Source organism: Coregonus clupeaformis, chromosome 29 (assembly GCF_020615455.1).
Source record: "Coregonus clupeaformis isolate EN_2021a chromosome 29, ASM2061545v1, whole genome shotgun sequence".
Taxonomy (NCBI): Eukaryota; Metazoa; Chordata; class Actinopteri; order Salmoniformes; family Salmonidae; genus Coregonus; species Coregonus clupeaformis.
Window position 1 is genome coordinate 20,744,400 of NC_059220.1, and position 23,928 is coordinate 20,768,327.

At 44.6% G+C, this 23,928-nt stretch overlaps 2 protein-coding genes across 5 annotated transcripts in view; one reads left to right on the forward strand and one right to left on the reverse strand.

Annotated features, from left to right (window-relative positions):
- LOC121544823 (creatine kinase, testis isozyme) lies at positions 1–9,100 on the reverse strand. Of its 3 annotated transcripts, none has more exons than XM_041855001.1 (8): positions 8,994–9,100; positions 3,551–3,738; positions 3,227–3,381; positions 2,241–2,373; positions 1,510–1,681; positions 1,105–1,228; positions 731–920; positions 1–338 (listed from the first exon to the last, which is right to left on the reverse strand). In XM_041855001.1, the coding sequence occupies exons 1-8, from the start codon at positions 9,002–9,004 to the stop codon at positions 160–162; spliced, it is 1,152 nt and encodes a 383-aa protein (XP_041710935.1). In that variant the 5' UTR covers positions 9,005–9,100; the 3' UTR covers positions 1–159. The 3 variants fall into 3 exon arrangements, with proteins under 3 accessions (XP_041710935.1, XP_041710936.1, XP_041710937.1); XM_041855002.1 differs by lacking the exons at positions 3,551–3,738; positions 8,994–9,100 and adding exons at positions 4,247–4,448; positions 5,135–5,241; XM_041855003.1 differs by lacking the exons at positions 3,551–3,738; positions 8,994–9,100 and adding an exon at positions 5,135–5,236.
- The window catches only part of LOC121544824 (tRNA (adenine(58)-N(1))-methyltransferase catalytic subunit TRMT61A-like), a 26,218-nt gene continuing 10,414 nt past the window's right edge, over positions 8,125–23,928 (forward strand). The window contains exons 1-3 of one of the 2 annotated variants that reach the window (XM_041855004.2): positions 8,125–8,597; positions 9,393–9,799; positions 19,739–20,005. In XM_041855004.2, coding sequence (XP_041710938.1) covers positions 9,469–9,799; positions 19,739–20,005 — 598 coding nt within the window. In that variant the 5' untranslated portion in view covers positions 8,125–8,597; positions 9,393–9,468. The remainder of the gene's footprint in view (positions 8,598–9,392; positions 9,800–19,738; positions 20,006–23,928) is intronic. The other variant, XM_041855005.2, reaches the window with a different exon arrangement.

The window sequence follows — 23,928 nt, forward strand, 5'->3', positions numbered from 1 at the left end:
TGGATTGAAACAGTTTTTTTATTTTCATGTTTTCAGATCCACTATCACAATGAAAGAGGACCTTGTGTGAGAGAGTAAGAGCTCTTTAATACAGAGTGCATTCCAGGATAGTGTCTCACATTCATTCAGATGACGAGGGGGAGGCAATCACAAGAGTTTTCACTTCTGGGCGGGCATGATGTCATCGATAGACTGGCCTTTCTCCAGCTTCTTCTCCATCTCAACCAGCAGCTTGACTCCGTCCACAACCATCTGCACCAGCTCCACCTCGGAGAAGCCCAGGCGATCGGCATTGGAGATGTCGAAGGTGCCACCCACGGCTGCGGTGTCCACTCCACCTGAAATAGAGACATCAGAAGAAGGACTTAAAGAAAAGATTCACCCATTTTGAACATGATATCGTTTTGGTGCATCTGAGCGATGTTCTATCGATTCCCGGGGTCATTTCATGTTTTCATGTGTATCTGAGCCATCACTGTGCAAGCAGGCAGAAATACAACCAGTATAATGAGTTTTGCATCATATGAGGGTATAACATTCTAAATGGGTGAATCTTTCCTTTAACATAGCTACAATACTCCTTTTAGAGGAATGCCAGCTTTAATGCTAGAACTATTGCCAGGGTTGGTCTTTCTACAGCCTTAATGTGCTTGTAAGTTACCCTGAGCAACAGAACAGCAAACAAACACAAAATTAGGTATCTGGTTCAGTGCTGGAACATTTTCTGTACCTGTTCCACGTTTCTGGAGCCTTAGCCTCTTGAGCACCTCCTCGAATTTGGCGTGCTTGCTCATGTTTGGGATCTTGACGTGGACTCCAGCACGCAGCCCTGTGCCCAGGTTGGATGGGCAGGTGAGCACGTAGCCTAAGTGCTCGTTCCACATGAATGAAGTGCCCTTATCTTTGAACAAGGTTTCAATCTGAGGAGGAAAAGATTGGGGGTCAAATTTGAACAAGAAAAGGAATACAAACATCGATTGATCATTGCCAGCATGTTTTCACACAGAGCATATGAATATGGCAATGGCAAATTATGATCCATATTTTCATTCATATATCATTCTCAAAGCCTTCTGAATGTATTTCTCAGAAATTCCCTCTCACCTTTGTGAGGCCAGTACAGAAACGGTTGAACACCTCCTTCATGTTGCCACCTTTCTGCATTGAGATGACACGCAGGTGGTCCTCCTCATTGACCCAGACCAGGAAGGTCTTGGTATCGTTGTGCCTTGACAGATTAGAATAAATAAATGTTCTATGGTCCTCTGACAAGGTCACCACTAGCATATCAACTATTGAGAACCTTTCCCTTCGACTTAGCAGAGATTGAGGTACACCTAGTTTGAGGGTAACTGAGAATTTCCTATCCCTTTTGGCAGTCATTTACTTGAATAGAGTAAGGTTGTAGAGGGTAGAAAGTAAGAATGACATCAGTGAGTAAGAACAAAACCAAATTGTAATGCCTTTAAGAACATAAAGTATGGGAATGGGAAATCCCTGTCCTCTTACCAGATTCCCCTGCCATCGGGCCAGTCCCGGGCCATGCCAGAGGCCAGCAGCAGAGGAGACACAGGCTTGTCAAACAAGAAGTGGTCATCAATCAGCTGCTGCTGCTCGGCATCTGTCATGTTCTTAAGGGCGTAGTACTTCCCCTTCAGGTCACCAGACAGGGAGTCCAGAGCTGCAGAGGAACAGAGATGTTTCAGATACATTGTCTGTGTCCGAGGATACTGGAAGAGTCTCCATTACGTGGCTTTCACCAATCTGGTGATCACGTTACAACCATTTGACCCCCGCGATGGGGTCCAATCCGGCCCATGGGTGGTTTGAATAAAACCACCTGCGGGTGGGAAAAAAATTAACCAAATTCGAAACTGTGTAGAAATGATAATGGACCTACATTCATACACTTTCTTGACTGTGTCCAGCTCGCTAATAATTACCTAAATGAAAGCTAGACAGTCAGGGAGCATCAAATTCAAAAAACGATGGATAGAGGACCAATTTTTTTTTTATGTTGACGCCGAGTAAATATAACCAAATGCAGCCCCGGGCAAAATGACTGACACTTCTGGTCTAAAGCGATCCTTTCCTGTCAGTAACAGACGTATAAATACAGTCACGTAGTTCACCACTAGAGGGGACTCTTTACACAGTAATGTTGCAACGGGGACCAGGCATCATTCTAGGCTGGCATCCACTCAGAGCCCCGGCCCCTTTAGGTGGGATTAGGTGAGTACCTTCGACAGACATTTTCTCAACGCCCCTTCGCTCTCCACGGCTGCAGTGTGGGGGCAGACAGAACCCGCGGATGCTCCTTCCTGTTCGGACACGGGAGCTAAGGACGTAGTTGGGGTCCAGGTCATCTCCACCCTGTGAAAACAGACACCAAAGTTGAGTTCTGAGTTCTCTGTGACTTGTCAATACCGGTCTATGATTTCAGAAGGAACAAAACTCCACTACCCCCTACGAAGATCAATGGGGAATCAGTAGATAGAGTGACCATATATAAGTACCTGGGAATCGAAATAGACAATAAACTGAAATTCAATGACTGTGCCTTTGCAAAGATAAAGAAATTGCAAAATATAATGTTTTTTTTTACGCAAACTGGACCATTTTAATGTCGACCGCCATATCTTACAAATGTTCTATAAATCTGTCCTGCAGAGTGTGCTGTCCTTTGGTCTAATATGTGTGTTTGGAAACATGCAAGTGCAAGACCAAGTCAAGCTTCAGCGCTTGATTAAGACGGCGGGAAGGATAATTGGTATAGATCAAGAATCAGCCACCAACAACACTCATCCTCCTAAAACTTGAAAGCATTTTACACGACATTACTCATCCCCTTCACTCAAAATTCAGTCACAGCAGCAGCCAGACAAGGGGAAAGAGACTTCTTCAAAAGAAAATTAAAACAGATCGATATGGGGACTATTTTATTCCAACAGCCATTAGGCTGTATATAATAGATAGTCTGTTGGTCCCTCTAGTACCCAGCATATTGCACTTTAACATTAAATGTGTAGCTATAGCACTTTGAATGAATTCTATTGTGTAGTTTCTATGTTTTCATGTACCGTCTTTTTAAGCACATGATCAAATGAATTTCCCCCTGGTGGGATAATGAAGTTGATCTGAATCTGAGTCTACTTCCCTGCAGGGTACACTGTTGAAAATGAGTCTCAGACCACTGTCAACCAGGGAGCCATTTAGAGGGCAGTACCTTCAGGTTGTCTGGGTTGAGGTCGGTCTTGTGCTTGTCTGTAGGCTTGTATCCTCCATGTCTGTCCTCGATGATGGGGTCCAGCAGCTCCTTGAAGACCTCGTATGTCTCCTCGTCTCCAGCCACACATCCCACAGTCATGATGAATGGATGGCCTGGAATGGGGGGAGAAAAATCAATCAGGGATGGATTCAATTAGGAGCATGACAATTGTAGAGCATGACAGATTAAACACAGTGACAACCTCACTCAATAATCAATGCTTAGCATTTCATCAAAATCTATACAGGCGGAGTCGACAGACTCAGGATGGGTTCGTTTTACCAGGATTATCAACCCCTGTCTGAATAACACCATCTATGGTGAAGCCGTTGGGGGTGGCACGGTCTCGGAGTTTGGTGAACATGTCCTGGGTTAAGACCTTGGCCATGTGGTTGTTGTGCTGGCTTAGGTCAGGGAACTCCTCCTCAGGTGACAGCCTCTTGATGGTCAGTTTGGCCATTTGATCATTGCTGAACAATAACAACAAACACACACATTCTACAGGGTAAGGGGAAGCCACCTGCTATGCTTAAAAATGCGTATGGACACAACTACTCAATTCCCCTCAAAAAGGATTAGGCTATACTATTTTAGTTCATATGGAGTCACCAGATTATCACTAATTGCAGTGACAACCTATGATGATTTCCATATTGATAAGTTATTATTATGGTATGCTTGACCAACAAGCATTATTCCTAAGTGATGCTTGACCCCTGCTGGATAAAAGGTTATCTGAAACAAATCGATGCACCATTGTGCTTTGAGAGTTTGGTACAGATGCAGGCCAATGGAATACTTGCAACCTTCCACTTGATAACATACGTTCATAGGGTTATATTACCCATCGGCAAGGTTACCGTGCAGAACAAAATGGCATGAGCTCCTCCATAGCTGTGGCACTGGATGCCCTCACTAAACGCACTTTTAAGAGGCAGAACAGATGGCTTGATGGTTGAAAGCCGCTTGGGTCTTTACCTGGGTTATCAATCCCGGTTTGAATGACATCATCCAATGTAAATCCACTGGGCGTTTGTTTGCTCCTCAGACGCTCGTAGATGGCAGGAGTCAAGATCTTGGCCATATGATTATTGTGCTGGCTGAGATCTGGGTACTCTTCACTAGAAGCGTACTTCATCTTTAGCGCGTTGTGGGTGTTTCCGAACGGCATGGCTGATCCCTGGACGCAACACGGAGTGGAGCAAAAACTGGTGAATGTGATCTTGAAAATAGTACAAGTAGGCTTACGACATAATTCAGTCAAATACTTGGTTTTTATTATGAGGTGCGTGCGAGTGCAAGGCTGAAAATGCACACTGTGCAAAGTAGCGATCGCACCAAGGATGTTGGACCACAGTCACCGCACTGGCCGACAATATATAGTATATAGGCTACAGATGTCGACAGGCAGTTGATAAAGGAAAAATGAAAATTTTTCTCTAGAGGGGTGCAGTGATGCGCAGTAGCGTCATTCCAATCCAAATAACTATTTTATAGAGCTCTAGTCTGGAGTGGTAATTGCGTGTGATCATGTTGGAAATCATATCCAAATCACTCAGCCTCTGAAAGAATAATAGGTAGACTAGGCTATACGAGATTGTAACAGGCTAAAGCAAGATTATGAAAATAACGGGGTCTCGCGCTCGATCAGGGGCAATATAAAATTGTTTGCATTGTCTATTGTTATCGAAATGTTCACAGAATATGAAAAATATATATGGATGGCCACAAATATCCAATCAAATTTGGCCTCTGCTAAAAACCAAGTATTTGCTCAGTCACAATGGGCTGATTTGGGGTTAAAACGACTGATGCCATTCTGATCAATGAATGTCATCCTCGAACGAGTAGAAATAGTGGTCCTACCTGCTGCGGAGGCTGGTCACTACTAGGGGGAAGACACAAAGATCCCTATTTTTCCGACCGTGGCGAGCAATCACCAACGTTATTTGGCTCTCCCGTAGAAAATGTTCTTTGGAGATGGTTCTTTATAGTAGGCGAACTCGGCTCCCATTGGTCAGTATTTGTAGGCCATTCATTCTATTTGTCGACTATAAGGCTATACGAGATTGCAGTTTTCACATGTTCCCTTGGTCTTTCTTTACCAATGATGTAGCCTATATAAACCCTGGATTGCTGCTGATGCTATGCATTGGCCATTGTGAGGCTTTGAAGCCACGGGTCGGCCATATTGGCACTTCTCAGTAGGCGCAGTTCTCCATAGGAATTAATGGAATTCTACAGAATTTCAATTCAATGTTTCAAGGACAAAATTACATGTATTTAAGTATTTTTTATAGTGGGGACAGTAACAATAGAGCAGTTCCATAGTAAGGCCAACCTGAGCATGAAAAAACGAAATAGCTTATTTCCTAATTAAACTACTTTCATATTTACCTTGAATGTGTGTATTTTGAAGTAAAGACTACATTTGACCTTTATTTTTGCCAAATTGAATGCTATTGTTACTAGAACGTAGGATACAAAGTCTCAAAATAAGTATTTTCAGTCAACCAGATTTCATAGCTTTTGGCAATGGTGCACAGAACTTGTTTTGGTACTCACATCTGTCACCCTGTGTTTCTGACCAAGTCGGAAGGTTAATGAAACAATATCAAACGAATTTTTGTCCATTGAGTACTAGCATAGAATTCTACAGTCTAGTGAAGATAGAACGCTGATTTTTACAGGCAGTGTCACATTCGTAACGTTTTTGAAGAAAATATTGTTATTGTGTTTGACTATGATTGTATGCAAACTTTCTGTGCAAAGCTAACTTTCATCAAGGGCTTAGGTGATGTATAATTGGTTTCCTTTCTCTCTCTGTCAGTACTCCTTCTAAGCGTAAAGGATGTGACCGTTATGGACGCTTCATAACATGATCAATGACTCACTAGTCAGAATCACTGCATAACGCCATCATGATAAAATGTCCATGCCCTTCCTATTGCTTCCGAAGTGTGTTTATGTTAGCAATGAAGCTAGCGGGCAATCTTTATTGGTGTGTGTGTGTGTGTGATCTATTTCAGGTGTGCTCAAGTTCTCATCTGAACTGCAATCATGCATTGTTCTACTAACTAGAGCATTGCATATGATCAAATGGCATAATAAAGGTATTCAATTCATAAACATAATTAGGGTCTTTAAAATCCATAATAAAATTTCACCGGTAACGCTGAGTTTGTTTACTTCAATTAGTAAGTAAGGGTACCCTCCAGTGACAATATTGGTCTGTATCTGTGTAGTCTGCAGCTGTCAAGCCTGAGGTGATTTACGATCTGACAATAAATGTCTACGAAAGCGCAAACCCTGTGCCACTGGTAGGTTATAATTCAATAACACTTTTTTTTTTTTTTTACCATTTCACGTAACGAAAATTAAGAAGTTCAACCCTTCATAGGAAAGACATCAACATAATGACATGTCAATATATAGTAGCGATGATAAGGGATGAGTGAGGAATGAGTCCAGCTAGCTCAAATAAACAAGGGAATGAAATGTGTGTATCAATCCCTGAGTCTAGGGTTAGAGTTATACACTGAGTCTACAAAACATTACGAACACCTTTTCTTTCCATGGCATACACTGACCAGGTGAATCCAAGTGAAAGCCATGATCCCTTATTGATGTCACTTGTTAAATCCACTTCAAATCAGTGTAGATGAAGGGGAGGAGACAGGTTAAATAAGTATTTTTAAGCCTTGAGACAATTGAGCCTTGAGACAATTAAGTAGGAAGGTGTTCCTAATGTTTGGTATACTCATTGGATATACAGGCAGTTTGTGGGGCTGTTAACAAATAGACGGACTCTGATGCTGTTGACCACACAGGATGTGTGTACATCTTGCCAGCCAAGGATGACAAGGCTTGGGTGGCTGCAGGTCAAGTTGTCCAGTCCCTGTGTCCTTTTGTGGACTACAGGGGTAGGAGGTACCATTCCATAGAGCCTGTGCTGGCAGATTAAAGGGTGTGAGATTAATACAAAGCATGTGTTTATTTAAAAAAAACTGGTTTTTGAGGTACACTGCGTTTTCAGATGACAACAAAAGTATTATGATGAAGTTCGGTGAATAAATCTTTAATATAAAAACACTTATTTTGCACAGTGTCACATCCATAACGGAGAATGTCACATCTATAATGATAAATATTCCTCTCTAAAGTATATATATATGACAATTTTTATATTTTCATCATTGTTGTTTTTGTGTGTAACCAAGCTTTACTTTCAAAGTGGCTATTAATATTTGTACCCTAAGAGATTCACAGACTTTTGCTGATGTGTCCAATCTCCCAAAAATGCCTGTCCATTTCTGTCACATCCATAACGCAAGTTTTGTTGTTCCGTTACTTCAAAGTGGTATTACTTAGAATTTTGTAATTTTGTGTCTACACTTCCCTAGGGTTCTACAAATATACACATTAACATTTTCATTTATGCCAATTCTGTGAGACATTTTGTTTCTCATTTTGTGTGCAAATGTCACATCCATAACGCTGGAATTGCCCAATAGTAATTGAAAATATATATACTTTAAGGAAAATATGTTTTATGTTTAGCTCACATAATATAATTTTAAAGTATGCATTAAGGTGTCTGTAATATAATACATGTTGCAAAACCGAATGTAGACATTAATACATGCATTTCTATAGCTTCCTAAATATGTTTTTACCAAGGCGTAGGTAGGAGTGCAAAGATGGTGGTGCGGTGGCTTCAACACAGCGTCTAGTCATCTAGTGTATATATAAATCATTGGTAATTACACATTTTCTCTTGAATTTAAATGGGTGATTTTTACCCCAATGTTAAATTATATGAACTTCTTTGGCTCATGTAAATTGGCCTAACCAGAGCCATATATATAGACTCTGGGCCTAAATAACTGTTCTTTGCTAAAACTGTTTGCAATTCCTAGGTATTCATAAACAAATGTAGGACTATGATTATGATTTCCAGTTAATTTATTGTTCTGCCTTTTTAAGAAATGCCATACGTCATCAACTGGAGCCTGCACATCTCAGCTGTTGAAAAGCATGTAAAGCGCCGCATTTGCGCGTTTTTACAGATTTACATATAATCTGAACTGCCTAATTCATTGCGCGATTCATGATTACTGCGAAAGCGAATAGTGTAAATGTTTGTGAACAGGAGCCTCGTCTGGTCAGTCTGACGCTCTAACAAATCCACACGTGAGCTCTGCAGCATGTGAACAGCAAGTAACAAGTCCCAATTGATCATCAACCTCTCAACATTGCTAGAAATCACTTCGATCAATTAATTACATTTTGCTTTTATAGTTTCAAGTACCTAGCTACATTTCATAAGGTATGTCAAAGTTTGCTCGCTAATGTTCGTCGCAGTTACTGTTCATTGCCTAACGAATGGCGTCAGATGTAAAAAAAAAAAAAAAGCTAGCTAGCTAACCATTGAGATACGTTTTGCACGGTGAAGTTGCCGAATAGTGGATTTGGAAAAGCAAGATTAGCTAACTATTTTTGTTGTTGGCGAATCAAGCTATCGTTAACGTTAACTTACTTTGTTAACGTTAGCTAAATTGACTAAAGTTAGCTCGCTACCTAACTGTTTAAAATGTAATTTATCTAACGTTAGCTAGCTACAGTAGTTACCTAGATTGATATGTTAATTTCGTGGCTAGCTCGCTAGTAAGTAATCTTAACTAGTGTTATGTATTTTAAAATTCACAAACTACTTTCCACTTACAGTTTCTTCATATTGTCCGCCAGTCACACTGAAGTGTTTATCCACTGTTCTTCGAAAATAAACAACTGAAACAGTTTAGAATAATTAAATCATGCTTGTTTTCAAAACAAAATAACAAACGCCAGTACAGTGCACGCACGTGTGAGCATTCGAATGAGTATGAAAGTAAACAATCCCATTTTGGAGGGATTTTGATAATCTTTGACAGACCACATTTGTCCATTTTAAAAGTACATTTTCAACTTGCATAGAAGAGGCAGGAGTGATTTCACTTAAACGATCAGCTAATGTCGCCCAATACATTAATCGAACTTGTATTAATTTGTGAAAAGGATGTTCTGGTTGTCATGGGGGACAAGTTAACTAGTTTCCACTCATTTTGACTTATTGTCTTTGTAGTGAAAACATCAAGACAAACTCTTCACTTTGGTTCCCCCTTGTAGACCACCGTGATCGGAGTCAAACAAGGCCTGCCATGAGCTTTGTGGAGTATTCAGAGTTTATCCAGGAGGGTGATGTTGCAATTATCTTCCTGGGGCATGACTCAATGATGCCAGTCAAGGTGCAGCAGGGTGCCCAAACACAAACACGCTACGGAGTCGTCCGCCACTCGAAAGACCTGATAGGCCAGCGCTTTGGCACAAAGGTCACCTGTAGCAAAGGTGGCTGGGTCTATGTGCTGCACCCCACCCCTGAGTTGTGGACCCTCATCCTGCCCCACCGCACCCAGATCCTCTACACAACAGACATTGCCAACATCACCATGATGCTGGAGCTCAAGCCTGGCTCTGTCGTCTGTGAATCAGGTGAGAGGGACAAAACCTGCTGTTTTCCAACTATATGTATGCTACTTTATCTGAGGACATTAGTCATTTTAATCTTTCCCAAACTTCACCCATTGCACTGAATAGTTGATTAGCGAACTCATACAGTAGAAAGGATTGCCTGTTTCATGTTCCCTGTAGGAGAGGGACACAGATAATGAGAGAAGATCTGGAGGAGGAATTTGTCATAGAGTAGTGGTAAACCACTCAAAAACAAACAGCTAAATGTGACGCCAATTATTCTTCGAACAGAGAGGTCAGTAAGCGAAAGCTCCCACTCAAGAGCCGAGGGAAGTGGTGGGGACATCACACTTAGCTTTTGGTGACGCACGCCAAGTTGTCATGATTACAATAGTTGAAAAAAGACATTGTCTGTTTTCATTGGGTCACACGTCACATATTTACCTTGAGGCCTGTTGAAATTACGCTCTTTCTTTTAAAGCAGAGAGAAACCTTGTTGGGGTTTTACATCCCATGTCTTCGACTTAGGTTGCTTACAGGTATCAAATCCTACTTCGACATTCATTATTAACCTATTCAGTTAAGCAGTCAGTTATTTATGTTAATGACCTGAACTAGACTTGAAATGGAACACCACAGTAGTACCATCTAGAAATCTTCCCCCAGTAAGGAGTGTCCACTGGTTGAATTCAATGCAGAAGTAAAGTGATTGTGTGTGGGTGGTTAATGGATGGTGACGCAGTCTGGGCTGAGTACGTGTCTGGCTAGGAAGGTCTGGGGGCAGACGGCTGCTCTTGCCGCAGTGCTTCATCATGTTTAACTGCTGTGCTGTTCCTTCCTTCCCAGTCCACGGGTTATAGATGGAACACCAGTAAATGTGTGAAAACTCCCAGACAGCGTATCGATGAACAAAACTGCTTGGTCAGCCCCTGGCATAATGGGGAGCTGCAACATGTCTGCAGTGTTGTCACGTTTCTCAGCCTTTTCATGTGGGTGTTTACTCCGCTTTGAAAAAGGTCTGGCTCCAAAACATACACACAGGGGGCAAAAAGCTGAGGCATTACTACAATGCACCATTGCATGCAGAGTCATTTTTGTTGGTTGGTTTTGAACTGGTGTAATATAATGTAGCCTAATTGAGTGATGAAAGACCCCCAATGTACCAACCTGTCATGTGGACCACCTTCCCTCTCATTAGATTTCATTATGTGTTTTTGGCATTGAAACCATGTTTCACTCTGTAGAAAATAAATACTTATTGGATGTCTGGTCAGATGTCATTCCTAAATGTTGATCATACTGACTGACAAGACTATGAAAGCTTATCAACTGATTAGATGTAGAATCTACTTTATTACCTGCTAATACATGAACACTGGATAACGACAATAAGCCTATCTAAGCGTTACTTGTCCACTGCCCCATAATCTCAGGGGTGACTTATATTTTGTGTCCTGAGAGTGACTTTGGGAATGAGCTATGTAAACAGGCAGTGATTATCAGTTGGCTGTTCTGAGCACACCATGTGTTATAGGGGGAATGCACAGTCACTTAGAGGAGTCATCTAGATTGCGCTGAAGGTCGCCATTATAGCCCAGCCCTAGCACAAGGTCTCATGTTCTGCTGCTTCTCATGTCATTGTTTAATTTCTTCTTTCTTCTCTGACCAGGCTCCATCCTGTTGCCAGGAATAGATTAGAACTCTTGATAGGAGTCCCAGGTCTGGGGTGTTTTTATCAATGCTGGCCTTATGGGAAAGCTAATGGGTGCTCACTGCTCAGAGCCTCTGAAGAAGATGCCAAATGCAGCCTTCTTGTTACCCAATCAGGTGGCACCCTCGTGGTGGGCATGGGCTGAGTGCCAGTGCTTATGGCCATTTTGTAAGATGGGGAGAGACTTTGGGCTCTTGTCCTGCCGCTCATCCTCCTCAGGCAGCAGAAATGTGCAATGTCTCTTACATTTACATTTTAGTCATTTAGCAGATGCTTTATCCAGAGCGACTTAGTTAGTGCATTCATCTTAAGATAGCTAGGTGGGACACCCACATCACAGGCATAGTAAGTACATTTTTCCTCAATAAAGTAGCTATCAGCAAAGACATGGTCAAGTTAAAGTGTTGGTTCAGGAACGTTTTTTGGGGGGATTATTTAAGAAACTCTTTGAAGAGGTAGGGTTTCAGGTGCTTTCTGAAGATGGTCAGGGACTGTGCTGTCCTGGCTTCAGGGGGAAGCTGGGTCCACATTGGGGTCCCAGGACAGAGAAGAGCTTGGTCTGGGCTGTGCGGGAGCTGCCATCCCATAGGACCAGTGGTGGCAGAATGGTGTGCTCGGCTGGGGTGTAGGGTTTGAGCATAGCCTGAAGGTAGGAAGGGACAGTTCCTCTTGCTGCTCCGTAGGCAAGCACAATGGTCTTGTAGTGGATGCGAGCTTCAACTGGAAGCCAGTGAAGTGTGCAGAGGAGCGGGGTGACATGGGAGAACTTGGGAAGGTAGAAAACCAGGCTGGCTGCAGCATTATGGATAAGTTGCAGGGGGTTGATGGCACAAGCGGGGAGCCCAGCCAACAGCGAGTTGCAGTAGTCGAGATGGGAGATGACAAGTAACTGGACAGTCAAGTTCACACATTAGCAAACCATACTCACAGATGGTGCTCTATCCCTCAGTCTTGTCCTCTTTCGCTCTCATTCAGTCTTTGTCTCTGGCTCTCACATGGCAGGCTTATTAAATGAACAAGGCCGCTCTCGTAACCACTGGAAGATGAAAATGGCATGTCCTCAGTGCACGCCATGCTTAAAATTTGCAGAACAAATAGGCCTTCACATGTACTTTGTGAAGAATGTTCCTGCTTGGTAGTACAATGGAAGGTGACTGGATGTTTTAGATACTTGCGATTTGAAGCTGTCACCTTAGTGCGTAAGGATTGTCGTAGTACAACATCACACACTTGAATAGGATTTGAGCAGAGTTGTGAATGAAATTAGGCAGTAAACTACACTGAACAAAAATATAAACACAACATGTAAAGTGTTGGTCCCATGTTTCATGAGCTGAAATAAAATATCCCTAAAATGTTCCATACACACGAAAAGCTTATTTCTCTCAAATGTTGTGCACAAATTTGTTTACAACCCTGTTAGTGAGCATTTCTCCTTTGCCAAGATAATCCATCCACCTGACAGGTGTGGCATATCAAGAAGCTGATTAAACAGCATGATCATTACACAGGTGCACCTTGTGCTGTGGACAATAAAAGGCCACTCTAAAATGTGCAGTTTTGTCACACAACACAATGCCACAGATGTCTCAAGTTTTCAGGGAGCGTGCAATTGGCATGCTGATTGCAGGAATGTCCACCAGAGCAGTTGCCAGAGAATTGAATGTTAATTTCTCTAAGCCGCCTCGTAATTTGGCAGTACGTCCAACTGGCCCCACAACCGCAGACCACGTGTATGGCGTCAGGTGGACGAGCGGTTTGCTGATGTCAACGATTTGAACCGAGTGCCCCATGGTGGGGTTATGGTATGGGCAGGCATACAGTGCATTCGGAAAGTATTCAGACCCCTTGACTTTTTCCACATTTTGTTATATTACAGCCTTATTCTAAAATTGATGAAATTGGTTTTTCCCCCCTCATCAATCTACACACTACCCCATAATGACAAAGCAAAAACAGTTTTTTAAAGAAATTTTTGCAAATTATAAAATAAAATAAAAGCTATCACATTTACTTAAGTATTCAGACCCATTACTAAGTACTTTGTTGAAGCACCTTTGGCAGCGATTACAGCCTCGAGTCTTCTTTGGTATGATGCTACAAGCTTGGCACACCTGTATTTGGGGAGTTTCTCAAATTATTCTCTGCAGATCCTCTCAAGCTCTGTCAGGTTGGATGGGGAGCGTCGCTGCACAACTATTTTCAGGTCTCTCCAGAGATGTTCGATCGGGTTCAAGTCCGGGCTCTGGCTGGGCCACTCAAGGACATTGAGACTTGTCCCGAAGCCACTCCTGAATTGTCTTGTCTGTGTTATTAAGGTTGTTGTCCTGTTGGATTGGGAACCTTCGCTCCAGTCTGAGGTCCTGAGCGCTCTGGAGCAGGTTTTCATCAACCATCTCTCTGTACTTTGCTCCGTTCATCTTTCCCTCAATCCTGACTAGTCTCCCAGTCCCTGCCGCTAAAGAACATCCACACAGCATGATGCTGCCACCACGCTTCACCGTAGGGATGGTGCCAGGTTTCTTCCAGACGTGATGCTTGGCATTCAGGCCAAAGAGTTCGATCTTGGTATCATCAGAGAATCTTGTTTCTCATGGTCTGAGATTCCTTTAGGTGTCTTTTGGCAAACTCCAAGCGGGCTGTCTTGTGCCTTTTACTGAGGAGTGGCTTCCGTCTGGCCACTCTACCATAAAGGCCTGATTGGTGTAGTGCTGCAGAGATGGTTGTCCTTCTGGAAGGTTCTCCCATCTCCACAAAGGAACTCTGGAGCTCTGTCAGTGACCATCAGGTTCTTGGTCACCTCTCTGACCAAGGCCCTTCTCCCCCGATTGCTCAGTTTGGCCGGGCGGCCAGCTCTAAGAAGAGTCTTAGTGGTTCCAAACTTCTTCCATTGAAGAATGATGGAGGCCACTGTGTTCTTGGGGACCTTCAATTCTGCAGACATTTTTTGGTACCCTTCCCCAGATCTGTGCCTCGACACAATCCTGTCTCGGAGCTCTACGAACAATTCCTTCGACCTCATGGCTTGTTTTTTTCTCTGAGGTGCACTGTCAACTGTGGGACCTTATATAGACAGGTGTGTGCCTTTCCAAATCATGTCCAATCAATTGAATTTACCACAGGTGGACTCCAATCAAGTTGTAGAAACATCTCAAGGATGATCAATGGAAACAGGATGCACCTGAGCTCAATTTCAAGTCTCATAGCAAAGGGTCTGAATGACTCGCAATTAAATGGCTCAGACACGAGACGTATGTGACAGGGTCTACAGACAATCACGGACTACAAAAGGAAAACCAGCCACGCCGCGGACACCGACGTCTTGCTCCCGGACAAGCTAAACACCTTCACCCGCTTTGAGGATAATGTAGTGCCACCGATGCAGCCCGCTACCAAAGACTCTGGGCTCTCCTCCTCCATGGCCGACGTGAGTAAGACATTTAAGCGTGTTAACCCTCGCAAGGCTGCTGGCCCAGATGGCATACCTAGCCGTGTCCTCAGAGCATGCGCAGACCAGCTGGCTGGTGTGTTTACGGACATATTCAATCTCTCCCTATCCCAGTCTGCTGTCCCCACATGCTTCAAGATGGCCACCATTGTCCCTGTACCCAAGAAAGCAAAGGTAACTGAACTAAATGACTATCGCCCGTAGCACTCACCTCTGTCATCATGAAGTGCTTTGAGAGACTAGTCAAGGATCATATCACCTCTACCTTACCTGCCACCCTAGACCCACTTCAATTTTCTTACTGCCCCAATAGATCCACAGATGATGCAATCGCCATCACACTGCACACTGCCCTATCCCATCTGGACAAGATGAATACCTATGTAAGAATGCTGTTCATTGACTATATCTCAGCATTCAACACCATAGTACCCTCCAAGCTCATCATTAAGCTTGAGGCCCTGGGTCTGAACCCCGCCCTGTGCAACTGGGTCCTGGACTTCCTGACGGGCTGATCCTCAACACTTGGGCCCCACAAGGGTGCATGCTCAGCCTCCTCCTGTACTCCCTGTTCACCCATGACTGCATGGCCAAGCATGCCTCCAACTCAATCATCAAGTTTGCAGACGACACAACAGTAGTAGGCTTGATTACCAACAATGATGAAACAGCCTACAGGGAGGAGGTGAGGGCTCTGGGAGTGTGGTGCCAGGAAAATAACCTCTCACTCAACGTCAACAAAACAAAAGAGATGATCGTGGACTTCAGGAAACAGCAGAGGGAACACCCCCCTATCCACATCGACGGGACCGCAGTGGGGAAGGTGGAAAGCTTCAAGTTCCTCAGCGTACACATCACTGACAAATTGAAATGGTCCACCCACACAGACAGTGTGGTGAAGAAGGCGCAACAGCACCTCTTCAACCTCAGGAGGCTGAAGAAATTCGACTTGGCACCTAAAACCCTCACAAACTTTTACAGATGTACAATTGAGAGCATCTTGTCGGGCTGTATCACCGCCTGGTACGGCAACTGCACTGCCCGCAACCGCAGGGCCCTCCAAAGGGTGGTGCGGTCTGCCCAACACATCACCGGGGGCAAACTACCAGGACACCTACATCACCTGATGTCACAGGAAGGCCAAAAAGATCAAGAACAACAACCAGCCGAGCCACTGCCTGTTCACCCTGCTATCATCCAGAAGGCGAGGTCAGTACAGATGCATCAAAGCTGGCACCGAGAGACTGAACAACAGCTTCTATCTCAAGGCCATCAGACTGTTAAATAGCCATCACTAGCCCATTAGAGGCTGCTGCCTATATACATAGATTAGAAATCACTAGCCACTTTAATAAATGGAACAATAGTCACTTTAATGTTTACATATCTTGCATTACTCATCTCATATGTATATACTGTATTCTATACTATTCTACTTTATCTTAGTCTAGCCTCTGTCTATTTTTTTTATATTCTTAATTCCATTGCTTTACTTAGATTTGTGTGTATTGCATATACAGTGGGGAGAACAAGTATTTGATACACTGCCGATTTTGCAGGTTTTCCTACTTACAAAGCATGTAGAGGTCTGTAATTTTTATCATAGGTACACTTCAACTGTGAGAGACGGAATCTAAAACAAAAATCCAGAAAATCACATTGTATGATTTTTAAGTAATTAATTTGCATTTTATTGCATGACATAAGTATTTGATACGTCAGAAAAACAGAACTTAATATTTGGTACAGAAACCTTTGTTTGCAGTTACAGAGATCATACGTTTCCTGTAGGTCTTGACCAGGTTTGCACACACTGCAGCAGGGATTTTGGCCCACTCCTCCATACAGACCTTCTCCAGATCCTTCAGGTTTCGGGGCTGTCGCTGGGCAATACGGACTATCAGCTCCCTCCAAAGATTTTCTATTGGGTTCAGGTCTGGAGACTGGCTAGGCCTCTCCAGGACCTTGAGATGCTTCTTACGGAGCCACTCCTTAGTTGCCCTGGCTGTGTGTTTCAGGTCGTTGTCATGCTGGAAGACCCAGCCACGACCAATCTTCAATGCTCTTACTGAGGGAAGGAGGTTGTTGGCCAAGATCTCGCGATACATGGCCCCATCCATCCTCCCCTCAATACGGTGCAGTCGTCCTGTCCCCTTTGCAGAAAAGCATCCCCAAAGAATGATGTTTCCACCTCCATGCTTCACGGTTGGGATGGTGTTCTTGGGGTTGTACTCATCCTTCTTCTTCCTCCAAACACGGCGAGTGGAGTTTAGACCAAAAAGCTATATTTTTGTCTCATCAGACCACATGACCTTCTCCCATTCCTCCTCTGGATCATCCAGATGGTCATTGGTAAATTTCAGACGGGCCTGGACATGCGCTGGCTTGAGCAGGGGGACCTTGCGTGCGCTGCAGGATTTTAATCCATGACGGCGTAGTGTGTTACTAATGGTTTTCTTTGAGACTGTGGTCCCAGCTCTCTTCAGGTCATTGACCAGGTCCTGCCATGTAGTTCTGGGCTGATCCTTCACCTTCCTCATGATCATTGATGCCCCACGAGGTGAGATCTTGCATGGAGCCCCAGACCGAGGTTGATTGACCATCATCTTGAACTTCTTCTATTTTCTAATAATTGGGCCAACAGATGTTGTCTTCTCACCAAGCTGCTTGCCTATTGTCCTGTAGCCCATCCCAGCCTTGTGCAGGTCTACAATTTTATCCCTGATGTCCTTACACAGCTCTCTGGTCTTGGCCATTGTGGAGAGGTTGGAGTCTGTTTGATTGAGTATTTGGACAGGTGTCTTTTATACAGGTAACGAGTTCAAACAGGTGCAGTTAATACAGGTAATGAGTGGAGAACAGGAGGGCTTCTTAAAGAAAAACTAACAGGTCTGTGAGAGCCGGAATTCTTACTGGTTGGTAGGTGATCAAATACTTATGTCATGCAATAAAATGCAAAATTAATTACTTAAAAATCATACAATGTGATTTTCTGGATTTTTGTTTTAAATTCCGTCTCTCACAGTTGAAGTGTACCTATGATAAATATTACAGACCTCTACATGCTTTGTAAGTAGGAAAACCTGTAAAATCGGCAGTGTATCAAATACTTGTTCTCCCCACTGTATGTTGTGAAATTGTTAGATATTACTTGTTAGATATTACTGCACTGTCGGAGCTAGAAACACAAGCATTTTGCTACACCCGCAATATCTGCTAAACACGCGTATGTGACCAATAAGATTTGATTTGGATAAGGTATTTCTGTTTAGACTTTTGTATAAATGTGCAAAAATTTCTGAAAACCTGTTTTCACTTTGTCATTATGGGGTATTGTGTGTAGATTGATGAGGGGAAAAAATGAACACAATTGCATTTTATCGATGGCAATTTGAATGCCCTGAGATACGTGACGAGATCCTGAGGCCCATTCTTCTGCCATTCATCCGCCGCCATCACCTCATGTTTCAGCATGATAATGCACGGCCCCATCTGGCAATGATCTGTACACAGTTCCTGGAAGCTGAAAATGTCCCAGTTCTTCCATGGCCTGCATACTCACCAGACATGTCACCCATTGAACATGTTTGGGATGATCTGGATCGTCGTGTACGACAGCGTGTTCTAGTTCCCGCCAATATCCAGCAACTTCGCACAGCCATTGAAGAGGAGTGGGACAACATTCCACAGGCCACAATCAACAGCCTGATCAACTCTATGCGAGGGAGATGTCGCGCTGCATGAGACAAATGGTGGTCATACCAGACACTGACTGGATTTCTGATCCACACCCCTACTTTAAAAAATCTGTGACCAACAGATGCATATCTTTATTCCTAGTCATGTGAAATCCATAGATTAGGGCCTAATACATTTATTTGAATTGACTGATTCCCTTATATGAACTGTAACTCAGTAAAATCTTTTGAAATTGTTGCATGTTGCGTTTTAAATGTTTGTTCAGTATACAAAGCCTTGGAAATGGCTTACCATGCAGTAACACCCCACACACAGCATCTCTACCCACACACAACATCATACTACATTAGTAGTATCCTTTCATTTAGACCCTTCGTATACAGTCTTTGTTTAGACCAGACACTTGTCATCCAGTTGAAGGTCCAGGAGAGAGTCTAGTAGTAGTACAGCTCTCAACTCCTCTGCTGTGCCCCTGGCTCTGACGTCAGTCATCCGGTTGGTCGACTGGCGTGGCGTTTAGCATGTCAATGTGCCGCTGTGGGGTAAACATTGCCCCCATTGTTGCCATGAGAACAAAAGTAGCAGTGACGCAATGTCAGGAGGGGGAGGAGGAAGGGGCAATGTAACCCATCGCCATGTCCCCCTGCCCTGTCACATGATCACTTCAGATGCGATCAGACAACTGCGGTTATTGTTGTGGTCATATGACACTCCAAGATTTGATTACTCTTTTGATGCTCGCACAACTACACACACTGTACTACTGTACATCAGACACGTTGATTTGACTATAATGACATGAGCATGGAAGCAACTCTGTATTGATATGTTTAATACATATCAGTTGTTGTGAAAGCCCCAGTCGTCGTCTATGACAGGATTTCCCAAACTCAGTCCTGGCCTTTTGCCCTAGCACTACACAGCTGATTCAAATAATCAAAGCTTGATGATGAGTTGGTTATTTGAATCAGCTGTGTAGTGCTATGGCAAAAACCAAAAAGTGCACCCAGGGGGGGCCCCAGGACTGATTTTGGGAAACCCTGATCTGACACCACCACTGCTACTAGTCTCTTAACCCATTCCCTGTATGTTTTGTTTGAAGGTACGGGCAGCGGCTCTCTGTCCCACGCCATCCTGCGCACCATCGCGCCAACGGGCCATCTACACACTGTGGAGTTCCACCAGCAGCGTGCTGAGAAGGCGGCGGAGGAGTTCAGGGAGCACCGCGTAGGCCACCTGGTCACCGTCCGTAACCAGGACGTCTGCAAGGAGGGCTTTGGAGTGACTGGGGTGGCAGACGCTGTCTTCCTGGACATCCCCTCCCCCTGGGAGGCCATCAGACATGCCAAGAACGGCATGAAGAGGCAGGGTAAGAAGGGGTATGTGTGTGCATGTGTAGAATCAGCCAGGAACTTGGTCCAGAGAACGTCACTTTGGCTTGTCGACTCAGGAGTCCCAGCCAACCTTTGTTCTCTGGCTGTGCAGTGCAGTACACTCAGTGCCATATTGGATATTAATCCGGGTCAGCAGAGCTCTCATTAAATGTGCCCTTGGCTCGGCTCACGTGTGTTCCTCTCTGTTTGTTACTTCCTTGTCACACAGATGCAGAATAACGTGACCTGATTAAAGAGCATGCAGTGGTCTCCATGGAGTTCAGGACCCATGTGAAGTGGGGACAGGCCTGGGCAGGTTGGCAGCTTAGTGGGGTGGTCAGTGTGTGTGCGTGCATGCGTGACTGTGTGTATGGGCTAAAGGTGGGACATGTGTAGAATACATCACAGGGTTATGAAGTATTCACATAGTGCCCTAGCCTAGTACAGTTACTTACTTGGGATCGCTGGTTTATAAACAGCTTTATAAAAGATTGAGTTTATTTTTATAATCCCAAGGTGCATAAACAGATGGAATGTGGGACATGGACTAGTAACGGTGCAGAGAGACTCCAGCACCCTTTCCTACCTTCTCTCCCGTGTTAGACATTTCAGAACTCCCTTTTATGGTTTCGCATCTGCATTTTCCTCTCTAGCCATCTGACTCCCCCTTACACACACAGCCACAAGCAAACAGACAGATATCTGGATATAGAATCAGTCTCATGACCATAAATGGTTATGTGCTGCAGGGAGAGGTAGCTTGAGTCTCCTTTAGGCAAGGCACAATTTATTTCCTCTGTTCAGGGCTGAGACACTGGAGTCCGTCTCTCTCTCTCACACTCATCTAGAGGACTGAACACTATGGAGCCGTCTCTCTCAATGCTTCAGCCAAGGGCATCTAGCAGTTGACATTTGACCAGTCAATTATACCGCCCCTGTGAGCTTCACATGCTCCTGTACAGTCCTTGTGTAACCACTAATAAAGGTGAATTCCGTACATTTTCCTTTCCCTGCTTTAGATTTGGTCTATAGTATCTGAGAACTAGGGTAGGCCCCGTGTAGCTCAGTTGGTAGAGCATGGCGCTTGCAACGCCAGGGTTGTGGGTTCGTTTCCCACGGGGGGCCAGTATGAAAAAATGTATGCACTCACTAACTGTAAGTCGCTCTGGAAAAGAGCGTCTGCTAAATGACTAAAATGTAAAATGTAAGGGAAAGAATATGGAGCAGTCTTTTTTCTTTATTTCTTTCTCTCTGTAATTATTTTCATTTTTTGGCCAGTGGCCTGCACCTTTTATTTAGAGAAGCTGTGCTCAGAGGACCGTGGATCCTGGCGCAGACCCTCCTGCCCCCTCCTCCTCTGGTTGCCAGGAGACATGGGCCGATTGGGGCTGTGTTTAGAGCTGTCCAGAGAGAAGAGCTGCTCTTATTTGTTAATGGAACGCCGTAATCTGAAAGATCCCAAGTGTCCAACACTAGACATTGGCTGTGTCCGAAATCTGGCTTGCCTACTACTTACTTAAACTGCGTACTAATCGTACTACATACTATTTAGAACATACTGTTTAGTAAAATCGAATGCAGTAAGTAAGGAATATCAGCATACTAGGCTCATCCTACTGAGAGTACGTCATCTAATGCACAATTGCGTTGATTCCCGCCATTCGTTCATTTTGGTACAGTGTGTCCCCTCAGCTGTTGTCAGGCATACATGGGTCTCGAAAGACAATTCTCTTCCTCAATAGTGTGCAGCGAATTCTACTAGATGAAAAGACGAAAAGAGTATGACATCCTGGCATCTAAAGCAGAATTTCACATACGATAAACATTTATTTTTTCGGATATCCAAAATGCCTACTATTTGTGATGCAAGTAAGGGTATTCGGACACGGCCACTGATTTTTGTAAGGGCTTGTCTAATAAGGCACATCTTACTTTACTTCTACTTTGGAGTGTGTGTGCTTGGCACTTACTAGTAAATGTCTGCTTGTGTTGCTGGACTCGTTAGGCTAAAAAGCCACCTCACTTTGTAGATTTAACAATCAATTATTCTCCCAGTGAGATTTCTGCTTCTGTAATAGGTGTATGACTTAGGCTACATTGTTTACTCAGTATGTCCAGGTTAATGAAGATCTTTTGGTAAGCTGCTCTCATACTCTGCTGTGGTTCTGTGGAGCTTGTATTTAGCAGAGAGAGGGAGATCCTTTGCAGTTTGCACACATTTTTGGATGTTAGTTAATTATGTGTGTAGGCTGTTTCTCTGGATACATTAGCCCAGTGGAAACACATGCATAGTCTTGTGTGTTTGATTCTACTCACTCGTACACACATTCTGAGAAGGAGGTAGACTAGAGAGGAGGTATACTAGAGAGGAGGGGGAGGAAGACTAGAGAGGAGGTATACTAGAGAGGAGGGGGAGGAAGACTAGAGAGGAGGTAGGCTAGAGAGCAGCAGGAGGAGGAGGTAGACTAGAGAGCAGCAGGAGGAGGAGGTAGACTAGAGAGCAGCAGAGGAGGAGGAGGTAGACTAGAGGGGAGGAGGAGGTAGACTAGAGGGGAGGAGGAGGAGGAGGTAGACTAGAGAGCAGCAGGAGGAGGAGGTATACTAGAGAGCAGCAGGAGGAGGAGGTAGACTAGAGAGCAGCAGGAGGAGGAGGTATACTAGAGAGCAGCAGGAGGAGGAGGAGGTAGACTAGAGGGGAGGAGGAGGAGGTAGACTAGAGAGCAGCAGGAGGAGGAGGTAGACTAGAGAGCAGGAGGAGGTAGACTAGAGAGGAGGAGGAGGTAGACTAGAGAGCAGGAGGAGGTAGACTAGAGAGCAGGAGGAGGTAGACTAGAGAGCAGGAGGAGGTAGACTAGAGAGGAGGAGGAGGTATACTAGAGAGGAGGAGGTATACTAGAGAGCAGCAGGAGGAGGAGGAGGTAGACTAGAGGGGAGGAGGAGGAGGAGGTAGACTAGAGAGCAGGAGGAGGTAGACTAGAGAGCAGGAGGAGGTAGACTAGAGAGCAGGAGGAGGTAGACTAGAGAGCAGGAGGAGGATAACTAGAGAGCAGCAGGAGGAGGAGGTAGACTAGAGAGCAGGAGAGGAGGTAGACTAAAGAGGAGAGTAGAGAGGAGGAGGAGGTAGACTAGAGAGCAGGAGGAGGGGAGGTAGACTAGAGAGCAGGAGGAGGTAGACTAGAGAGCAGGAGGAGGGATACTAGAGAGAGGAGGAGGAGGTAGACTAGAGAGCAGGAGGAGGAGGAGGTAGACTAGAGAGCAGGAGGAGGTAATAGAGAGCAGGAGGAGGTAATAAAGAGGAGGTATACTAGAGAGCAGAAGGAGGAGGAGGTAGACTAGAGAGCAGCAGGAGGAGGATAACTACAGCAGGAGGAGGAGGTATACTAGAGAGCAGCAGGAGGAGGAGGTTCTGAGGTATACTAGAGAGCAGCAGCAGGAGGAGGAGGTAGACTAGAGAGCAGCAGCAGGAGGAGGAGGTAGACTAGAGAGCAGCAGCAGGAGGAGGAGGTAGACTAGAGAGCAGCAGCAGGAGGAGGAGGAGGAGGTAGACTAGGGAGCAGCAGAGGAGGAGGAGGTATACTAGAGAGCAGCAGCAGGAGGAGGAGGAGGTAGACTAGAGAGCAGCAGCAGGAGGAGGAGGAGGTATACTAGAGAGCAGCAGGAGGAGGTATACTAGAGAGCAGCAGGAGGAGGAGGTATACTAGAGAGCAGCAGGAGGAGGAGGTATACTAGAGAGCAGCAGCAGGAGGAGGAGGTAGACTAGAGAGCAGCAGCAGGAAGAGGAGGTAGACTAGAGAGCAGCAGCAGGAGGAGGAGGTAGACTAGAGAGCAGGAGGAGGTAGACTAGAGAGCAGGAGGAGGTAGACTAGAGAGCAGGAGGAGGTAGACTAGAGAGCAGGAGGAGGTAGACTAGAGAGGAGGA

Bases quoted from the DNA above. Each gene is read 5' to 3' on its own strand.
- LOC121544823 (XM_041855001.1), bottom strand. The intron at 3,382-3,550 runs GTAAAACGAACC...CCCCCATTCCAG, and splicing joins GACAGGGGTTGATAATCCTG to GCCATCCATTCATCATGACT. The intron at 1,682-2,240 runs GTACTCACCTAA...GTTCCTCTGCAG, and splicing joins TGAGAAAATGTCTGTCGAAG to CTCTGGACTCCCTGTCTGGT.